Source organism: Eucalyptus grandis, chromosome 8 (assembly GCF_016545825.1).
Source record: "Eucalyptus grandis isolate ANBG69807.140 chromosome 8, ASM1654582v1, whole genome shotgun sequence".
Taxonomy (NCBI): domain Eukaryota; kingdom Viridiplantae; phylum Streptophyta; class Magnoliopsida; order Myrtales; family Myrtaceae; genus Eucalyptus; species Eucalyptus grandis.
The window spans coordinates 20,736,376-20,746,358 of record NC_052619.1 but is presented as its reverse complement, the minus strand read 5'-3'; the positions used below and the strand labels follow the sequence as shown (position 1 = coordinate 20,746,358).

General features: G+C 41.1%; 1 protein-coding gene across 1 annotated transcript; it reads right to left on the bottom strand.

The window, feature by feature from the left end:
* Positions 1–306: 306 nt before the first annotated feature.
* Positions 307–5,288, bottom strand: LOC104416611 (serine carboxypeptidase-like 20). The gene is made up of 14 exons (XM_018860248.2): positions 4,963–5,288; positions 4,726–4,874; positions 4,554–4,630; positions 4,219–4,341; positions 4,021–4,123; positions 3,909–3,946; positions 3,700–3,801; positions 3,410–3,490; positions 2,003–2,236; positions 1,703–1,768; positions 1,502–1,623; positions 967–1,080; positions 711–756; positions 307–522 (listed from the first exon to the last, which is right to left on the bottom strand). Exons 1-14 carry the CDS (start codon positions 5,133–5,135, stop codon positions 439–441), a joined length of 1,512 nt encoding a protein of 503 aa, XP_018715793.2. The 5' UTR covers positions 5,136–5,288; the 3' UTR covers positions 307–438.
* Positions 5,289–9,983: the final 4,695 nt, after the last annotated feature.

The window sequence follows — 9,983 nt, the reverse complement described above, 5'->3', positions numbered from 1 at the left end:
TTGAGCTGGAGGTAACAGAAAAGCACTGGGACTTGAAAGGCTTCTTGAAGGCCTCGAAAGACATGAACGGAGAGTTGAGAGTCTTCTTCATCTCGTTAGACATTATTTTGCGATTTATTCCTCACTTTCCATCTGATAAGTATATAAAATTCTTGGGCTAAATGGGCTATAATATTCATAGGAGAGGCAATCCTGACCATTATAGTCATGCCTAGGCAAGTGTTTTTGCGTGGGATATATGGGGAATTTGTTCTATTCCTTCGCTTTTGATGCTCTCATCACAACCAATTATCAAGCCAGGCAGGAAGCACTGCAAAGTAGAAGATACTATTGAATTATTCGGCAATGTTTCAGGTACATAGAGGAAGTTATATGTCCTCATGTGCTAAAATTGTATGATGAGATCATTTTAATTCAATGAGCTGGAATACAATGACGCTATATTGGTTTTCCATCTAACCAGCGACTAAAAAACTCCAATGCCTCTCGTGGCTTGGTTTGAGGGACCATGTGCCCAGCTCCCTGCACAAGTGAGAACCAGTGAGAGAGATGGTAGAATCAGAAGGAACGTCTGCAGATTTTACAAGGAAAAGCAAGGCAATGGTATGCATTAAGCCGCCTTCTTTAGTCCCTTCCTCCAGTGTACTTTCACTTGCTAGTTAGCTTTTAAGAAACAAGGATAGTTATATTGGGAGAATGTTGCACGTAACCTTGATTGTTAAGAATGTGAAGTTGTTGTCATATCCTTGCAGATACCTGAACCAATTTAAGAAGGCATGTGTGTAGTTAATGTTTAACAGCATAGCTTATTTCAACTACGAATTGGTGTGCTTAACAGCAATAGGTAACGAAAGGAAAAGGTACGATGAAAAGTCCTATGGGTAAAAGGTCATATTTCTGGTGTGAAGTAGCCACATCTGTGGCTGTTGTTGATGTGACCGGAATATCGATAGAGGTCAAACTTACCCTGCGACTTGATCATCAGTCATCCAAGGCCTCCATTCATCAATGATCTTGTATCCCAATGATCTGGTCCATGCTTGAGTCCCAGTGAACGGTACTGTCATATCATGATCTCCACTGCCAGTACACCAATGAATTATTAACTTAAATCAGTCAATGCATAAGCAAACCTGTGTTGATCTGTCCAGTTAGCAAAAATGTAAAGATGCCACGACAACACACTAACTCGGTGCCTAGCAAGGTCCATCCTAGATTTTTGCTCAGATTTTATTAACCGATGCTCTCTTTAGCTCAGTCAAAAAAGTTTGAGGTCACTACCAGCGCCCTTGATTCCAAAAGATAGGACATTTTTGTGGCCCTTGTACTTGTCTGTCTTCACAATATGAGTTTAATTTCATCCAAGTTCTCCTCAACTAGTAAAAAGCTGTATGTACTTTGTCAAATTCTAACTTTTTCTGGAAACCGATGGGGTTTGATAGGAGATCCAGCATGTTACCATGTTACTGTGGATGCAGGATTGTTCTGTCAGATATCTCACCTGTATATGAGCACTCGGTAACCCTGGGAAGTTAAGTTTTTGTGGTAAGGGATCATGCTTCCAGTATCACCTGAATAACTGACTCTACTGGCACATATCCACCAAGAACCTGCCACGCTTGCCTATTGAATGCATTCCAGATTGATCTGTTATTTGACGCTTGATGCAGTGATATGAAAGGGGGATAATGTTTTTCATTACCGGTGCTGCATGAATAGCTTTGCGAACTGCTTCATCATTCAACCATGCAACTGCAGCTTCATCATCCTGTGCCATCACAATTCAGCATGTAAAATGGATTGTATGTACTGGAAATCAAAGGGGAGAATGGAAATACCACGCGAAGCAAAAATCTGGTGAGGCAATTAATTTGTTCTGACAATCCGAAGTGTTTTCTAGTTGTTCCCAACCCCCCGCCCCCCCCCAAAAAAAAAAAATATCCTTGGACAGAGCTAATGAAGCAAAATCAAATCACGCTTAATAAAACTTTGACTGACTCACCACACATTCAACGTGAACCTCTTCCTGTGATCCAGGGCTTGAAGCTCCAGCATCTCTTGTGGTCCAAAAACGTGAAGCTCGACCAAACTTTCTTGTTTGCTTTGGGAGAGGCTTCTTGTTCATCCCCATTTGATGGAAGCCCAGAGGCATATTTTTGTTTTCACTTCCGTTCTTGGTCTCTGAATTACGATAGCATGGCTCGAGAATGCCATAAAAGTTTAGACCTGAGACAGCCTAAAAGGTGGCACTCGAGATAATTAGAACTGAGACAGCCTAAAAGGTGGCACTCGAGATAATTAGAACCTTGACTCATTTGTATCAACTTGAGTACCTTACCTCTTCCTTAAAATCTACAGAAGATGCACAAAGTACTAAGAAGGTCTTATTAGGCACGGTTTAGTAACCGTTCAAACAGTGCTTGATTCTGACTTTTTGTTTTTGGGATCAGTTTGAGAACAGAATCGCGTTTGGTAAAATTTTTGTTCTTGGGATCAAATTTCTATTTTTTTTGTTCCCGAAGTAGATTTGGAACAGAATCAAGAATTAAAAAAAAAAAAAAAAAGTTGATTCTTGTTCGGGAACAAATCTAAGGATCAAAATCAATTCTTCTTTTTCTTCTTCATCAATCGCCATCTCGCAGGTTGCCCCCGCCGCCGCCCGTCGCCGTCGTCGGCAACCGGTCCAACGAGTTCGCGGAAGCAAGCCCAGCTATCGGCGAGCTCACTGAAAGCAAGCCCAGCCACCAGTGAGCTCGCCTAGCCCCGCTGGTGGCCAAGCGGGCCTTGCCCGGCCTCGGCGAGGCCTACCTAGCCCCGACGATGCTCACCCGCCCCGCTGGTGGCCAAGCGGGCCTTGCCCAACCTCGGCGAGGCCCGCTTGGCCACTGGCAAGGCCGAGCCTCGCCGGGGCTAGGCAAGCCTCATGACTAAGGCGAGCCTCGCTAGTGGCCGGGCGGGCCTCGCTCGGCCACGATGAGGCTCGCCCAGCCCCACCGGTGGCTAGGCGAGCCTCACCCAGCCCTAGCGAGGCCGGCCTAGCCACTAGCGAGGTTGGGCAAACCCTACCCATCTCCTGGCAAGGCTTGGCTGCCAGGGGCCGGCAACGCTCCGGTGAGATTGCCGGTCGCCGGTCCACCGGAAGAAGAACATGAGAGAGAAAGGAAAAAAAGAAAAAAAATATATTTAAAATTAAAAGAAATTGAATTTGGAACAGAATTAATGAGCACAGTACCAAACGCAATTCTATCCTATAATAAAAAAATTTGGACAATTATTAAACAGCTTAAAATGCTTAGAAATTGTTTCCGATAACTAAATAAAAAATAATCATTTTTGGTCAAAATCTGTTTTCAGGAACATAATTGTTACCAAACACGCCCTTAATTTCCAGTATGAGTCATGATCTCACCCGTTCAACTTTCTCAAGATTCTTCTGACAGGTTTCACTCGGAGGATCATAGAATTTCCCACCGCATGTGGTTTGGTAAGCCTGAAACGATCAAATATGATCCTTATTAAGCTCACTGTTAATTAGCATAAAGATGGCTTTTGGCATCACACAGAGATTTCCACAATTAATGCTTGATGTTATCGATACTTAGTTATCGTGTAGCAAAATTAGTCATGCCGGTGTCAATTATCTTCCTACAGAAGCTTTAGTGCGGTAAAATCTCTGAGCGAACTCCGGATATAACCCACCTCGTATATGTCAATTGAAATCAGCCCCATTCCAAAAGTAAAAGGCACAAGAGCATTGCCATCAAATTTTTCATCTGTGGCCCCATTTCCTACCAGGTAACCCTGCATCATGCCATTTTGTCCGAGATCTCAACTAGCCGTATCAAATTCATGATCATTCATTGAATGCTGCACCATATAAAACATTACAGAATATGAAGAAAACTTACCTTGAAATTGATAAGAGGCATTTCACCAATTTGAATTCCTACAGGGAGAGCAAATCTCCTATTACTTATTCAATCCAGTACAGGAACCTTGCCTCTGGTGAGTATGTATTACCTTTTACCACTTCCGAAGCAAGAGTTGGCACATAAACTCCAGCATAAGACTCTCCAGAAATATAGAATGGATTTGAAAGGAACTCTGGATAAAGTTCGAACCACTAGATGGAAAAAAAAGAACAAGTGTTAGCTATGACACATTATTTGGCCAGATGGTTTTCCAAAGCTTATCCGGATTAGTTTAGGACCTTATTACCTTGAGAAGAAACGCATGCGTATCAGAGGCAGTCTGTAGGTCTCCCGTCACATAATTCTTTGGATTATCGGAGTAAGATAAACCGACGCCACATGGAGAATCCAGATATATTATGTTGGAGACCTGAAAGATGTGCAAGAATATGGTATCATAGACTGCACGAGGTAAATAATGTTGAGACTAACAAGGGTCAGGTCGCGAAGATGATTGATATTTGAAATGACTGTAAACTCAATCCATGAGTCAATGTGGCATGCTTGTTTCATCTTGTTCAGTTTTAATCTGGAACAAACCATACTGCTTAGTTGCAACTAAAAAGATAAGTTTCCAATGACCTTGGACCAGCTGAACGGGTTGAGGTGCAATAGGGGCAAGCTTCCCTTTGGCTTTCCAGCGTGGAATTTAAATGGTCCTGGAAACAGGCACTAGGCTGTTAAGCAGGGCACGACATGTCCGAGGGAAATACGCTCATCACATAAACTATGATCACCAGGGAATGACTGATACCATGTTCATAGATGAAGCCATCAAAGCTGGAGCACCCAGGTCCACCATTAAGCCACAGTAATAGAGGGTCTTTTGAAGGTTTTCTTTCTGAAGCAATGAAATAGTAAAACAAGTTCTTTTTTCCAGGACTTCCATATATAGAAACATACCTGCATATTCCGAATTTCGAACTCATGTGATAAGACAGATTCTAGTCAAAAAACAGCTAATCACAAGTACATACATGTGGTTACATACCCTGCATAATGTTCAGAAGGGAGAGTTCCATCGAAGCCAGGCAAAGAAGTTATGAGAGATTCCTTAGGTGCTGCTCTAACATACGAAACAGTGAGAAGCAAGGCAAGTGTAACGCTGCATATGAACTTTAAGATTATCATGTCTGCACGAGTATAGAAATTCTCGAAGCTCATCTATCCCGCGTAACCTGTATTATATTTATAGATGGAACCAGGAGTCCAGCAGAATGAGTGGTCGAGAGAGAGAGACAGACAGAGACAGAGCAGAAGATATAAGAAAAGAGACAAATAGGAGAAGCTGAAATGCTCTGCGCAATGATTTTGTACGGTAAAAATTACTTGCGGCCTCGAGAGAGCAAGAACAATCTTTATAAACGATGAAGGAGAGAACTTGATACAAAATTTGGTAAAGTAGTAAGTGAAAGAGACAAAACGGAATGAGTTGTTTCCCATGCTCTGGTTCAATCGTTCATTGTTCAAAACTGTTGTACGCGCAATATGTTGAATGAAAGAGACAAACGAAATGAGTTGTTTCCCATGCTTGGGTTCAATAATTCATTGTTCAAAACTATCGTACGCGTAATATTTTAACCAAGTCAAGAGTGGCGGCCCGAACATAAAAAGAAAGAAAAGTAAATTTGATTTGGTCAATATGGAGAGAAAGGGGACCGACGAAAGGGGACCGACAAAAGGACACCGAGAGCGTCTGCGTGGAAGTGAAGGAAAGAAAAGGGGGAAAAGGAAGAAAATGAAAGGGAAAACAGAGAGAGGGCTTTGTGCGTAATCGGCATGAACGCCTCGTTAAGCCCATTCAATTATGTTGCGAAGCCCGGTTAGTGATTGAACCCCGTGTTCGTCCAATCAAAGTAATTTTCATAGTTAGGTCGTAGATCCAAAGTTTTGTGAAAATTGAGCTGCAAAGTCCAAATTTTGAGTGGTGAATAATGGCATTGTGGAGCTATGGGCTTTGCCGAGGGTCTGTTTAGAGCAACGGTTTAGTCCGAGCGAGATTTTAGGATTTCGCATGTGAGTTCCATGTTGGGTTTAGGTTTGAGTAATCGCTTCGGGTGAGTGATATGTTAGCGCATATGAGTCGTTTTGTTAGCATTTAAAGTGTATTTTAGCCATTTCATAATTGAGGTAGAGTTTTACTTAATTTTAATGTTGATTCTCGTTTAATTGATAGGATTGCTAGATCGTCGGGTCGTTTTGCTGCAGGTTGTTTGATTTGCGCATTTTCAATAAATGGTGTTATCTCTTTTTTTAGTTTATAAACTCATCTATCAAAAACGAAATTCATTAGTTATGTTATGAGTTAAGAACAAGCATATTTCTTGCATAAATTAGTTCGAGCATTTACTACCATTTGATTATCGGATATGAAAATGCATTATAGTCTAAACTGATTACCTACAAATGGGTTTGTGAAACCTTTGGGGAAAGACACACGAGAAGTCCTTGACTTTAAATATGCTTTATGGAAGATTATATACTAATTTGTGAATTGATTTATGATGGAGTTTCAAATAGTTTGGAAACGTATTGTGATATATGAAATGATTTCTGAATTTGGCTTTGTAGATTGTAGAAGATGTTGTGGATTGTGTTTATACTCAAAATTGTCGTGAGCCCAATGAGGGACTTGTGGGTATGCATATTAGTTTAAGATATCCTCATGAGCCAACCACCAGCAATATAAATGGAGACTTTGCCAATGGGAGAACTTGATTGTCTTATCACAGGACATTATGCCTGACCACGAATGGTATTTGAGCATGAGTTTGATCAATGGAATGGACCATTAATACATGATTTTATTGAGATTGATCGATGGACTTGACTATTGATGTTTATCATGATATCATTAATTTAACAAATGTTTTCTTTTATATACATATATATATATATATATATGTATGTATATATGGTTTTGTCAAAGAGATATAATTCATTTTATTCATCTTTCGTGTTTTTCAGGTCCCTTAGTTAGTGGCCTTAGAACGAGATCATGATCGACAGGGACTTTTGAGAGTTGGATTTTGGTGGTTTGAAACTGCGCTCTTCATACGGAAAGGCGGTCGTACCATTACTTTATCACTATAGGATTTGGGGTTTAACAATATGAATGAAAAGGGATGGTGGCAAAGTTGCATTGTAATTCTAGTTCTATAATGCGGTAGTCCACTCTTGTCTGTGTTGATACGTGCTATAGGAAAACTTGTGGGAAGCATGCAGGATTCCAAAAAGAGTGTCAAGGGAGAGCCTAAGACCTAGCACCGTAACTATTTAATCTAAGCTAATGAGGTATAGACCAACTAGAATTACTAATTGCTCCATGTCATATACCAATTATTCGATGTTGGATTTTGCTAACATAATTCACACATGAATTTTAACAATATCTTCCACAAGTATGAGCTCAATATTCATTTTGCTAACATTGAGATGGTTATGAGACTATTTCTTTGAGATATTCATTATACATTGTATTAGATTGGGGCTAGCCAATTTATCATTAATTTTGATATTACTTATTAGAAACCAAAAAAAGAAAATTAACAGAAAAAAATTAGGGAAGAAGATTGACTATTTTTTTACATGTAAAATGAAAAAGGAAAAAAGCACGCTAGTGCACAATGCTATCTTTTTCACTATCAGTATCAAAATCTTTTTCGATTACAAGAGAGATCGCTCCAATATGCAATGGTTTGGGGCATACAAAAGTATGGTGACAGTTACATATATGCCCTTTATAAAAATTCACCTCAGGTGCATAGCCCTCAACCCTTCCCTGATGAGCCAAAGGCACTGCCCTGTACTACCCAACTCACCGCAGAATTGGATCCCCAAGTTTTGGGCTTTAACTTTAACGGTACCTTCATTTATCAAACTTCACAATTGCACCAATCTCCCATTTGAAGGCTGATATTCAAAACAGTAATAGCTTCTCATCGCCTTCACTCATTTTTGCAACTCAAATTTCCCTAGTGCAACAGCACATCCTCGTCACTACCATGGGGCAACTAAGGCAATGCAAAACCTAAATTTTTCAACGGTAACACACCAAAATCCGCATCAACAAAGTCCTGTAAAGTCATACTATGTTTCATAAAATGAAGTGTCATACTCAAAAGGGGCTCTTATGTATCTTTGTAGCCACTTTACAAGCTCCTAATTTTTTATGCCTCGATCAGAAACATATATGCTCATAACTCCCACCGTATGAGCTATATCTATTTTATTTTTTTTTGGTGAAAGGTAATGAATATATAGAGCATTGACCAAGTGTACAAAAGGTCATGGCATCAAAACTTACACTCAAGACGATAGAACGTTATGAGTGGAAGGATGCTAGGATGTAAAAAGCCACAAGTGGCAACCAAAACAGCAAACACAAAGGGACACGAAAAGCATGGCATGAACAACCAGCCCCCAGAAACACAAAAACCCTCAGCTAGGGAAGAGAACAACCGCCAAAAAAAAAAAAATAGCAAGCCACTGCTCACAAGGACAGAACAAACACGCACTAGCTAAAAAGGAAGCAACTAGGGATCCCCAGAGAAGATGACCGGGTCAATGCCCCAGCTCCTCTACAACCTTTTATTCCTGAAGTTATCTTCAACATTCCTAAAAGTGATTGCCCTATCTCTGACCACTTTGAAAAGATGGTTCTTCATAACTGAAATAACAAGAGGCTGTTTTCTGAAAAGGATGTTGTTCATGTTTTTCCAAATAACATGACAAAGCACTCCAAAGGAGAAATGAGCTATGCACTTATGAAAATCATTTCCCATCAGCAAGGTAGTGGCCTAGTGAAGATTCTCCTCCCATAACCTGTTATGCCAAACTAGATTGCATCTGGCCGCCCAAAAGAAAGCAACCTCGGCCATAACACAACAACCGAAAAACAAGTGGTCAATAGAATCAGGCACCTCATTGCAGAAGGCACAAGCACCACTATCTATCCTGCCATGAGACAATAAAAAAGCCTGTGTGGGAAGCCTGCGCTTGGCCATAAGCCATAGGTTTAGTTGGTACCGTGGTGCCATTGCATTGTTCCAGATGAACGTATGCCATTGGACTCGAGTCCTCTTCTACCTAAAGGTCTCCCAAGCCATAGCAACAATGAACCAGCCTAACGAACTCTCCCTCCAACAAAAGCAATCCGAGTTCTGAGTGAGGCTCGGGAAAGGTTGATCCCACGACTCAAGCACCAACCAAAGAGGTTGCCCGACATTAGAGAAAAGATCCACCACTGTCGCCTGCCTAGATAGTCCAGAGCTATAGATTATTGAGTCCGAAAAGATTAAGTTCAAGGGACCCCTAGGGTGCCAGTTGTCAAACCAAAGAGAGGTAGAGAGGCCGTCCCCAATCCTCCAAAAGAAGGAATTTCGGACGTCACTTCTGAAAGATAAGATTTTCTTCCAAGCCCAAGAATAGAAAGTGGATTTTTTAGCAACCCAAAAGTTCCTTGATTTTAAAAACGTGGAATCAATCCACCTGCACCACAAAGCCTACTTATCTGAAAACAGGAGCCAGATATGCTTCAGCATGGCGCCTTTGTTACAATCTCGAAGCCTCCGAATACCAAGGCCTCCTTCCACTTTTGAGAGACATACATCCTCCCAAGCAACCTTAGCTCCCCCTCTACCCAATTCCAATCCTTTTCATAGGAATTGCCTAAGGACTTTCTCAATCTGGTCCAGCACAGCTATAGGTAATATAAAAACACTCGCCCAATAAGCTTGGATAGAATGAAGGACTGACCTGATAAGCTGAAACTGGCCAGCAAAAGAGAGAAAGCGATGAGTCCAAGCTTGAACCATCGCAGTAATACGGTTGACAAGAATGCAACAATCCACCTTACTGAGCCTCGGGGTGATGATAGGAACTCTCAGGTATTTGCCTTCCTGGAAATCGAGATCGAGGAGGATTTGATTCCTTAAAGAAGGCGAACCACCAGCCAAAAAGATCTCACTTTTGAAAGGATTTGGACTCAATCCACTCCACGTCGAGAAGGTT

What these genes read in the sequence shown, in the direction of transcription:
- LOC104416611 (XM_018860248.2), bottom strand. Translation starts at nt 5,135, where the DNA reads ATGAGCTTCGAGAATTTCTATACTCGTGCAGACATGATAATCTTAAAG. An exon ending in AGGTTCACGTTGAATGTGTG is followed by an intron (nt 1,769 to 2,002) that starts GTGAGTCAGTCA and finishes GTGATGGCACAG; the next exon opens with GATGATGAAGCTGCAGTTGC. An exon ending in ACTGATGATCAAGTCGCAGG is followed by an intron (nt 757 to 966) that starts GTAAGTTTGACC and finishes AAATTGGTTCAG; the next exon opens with GTATCTGCAAGGATATGACA.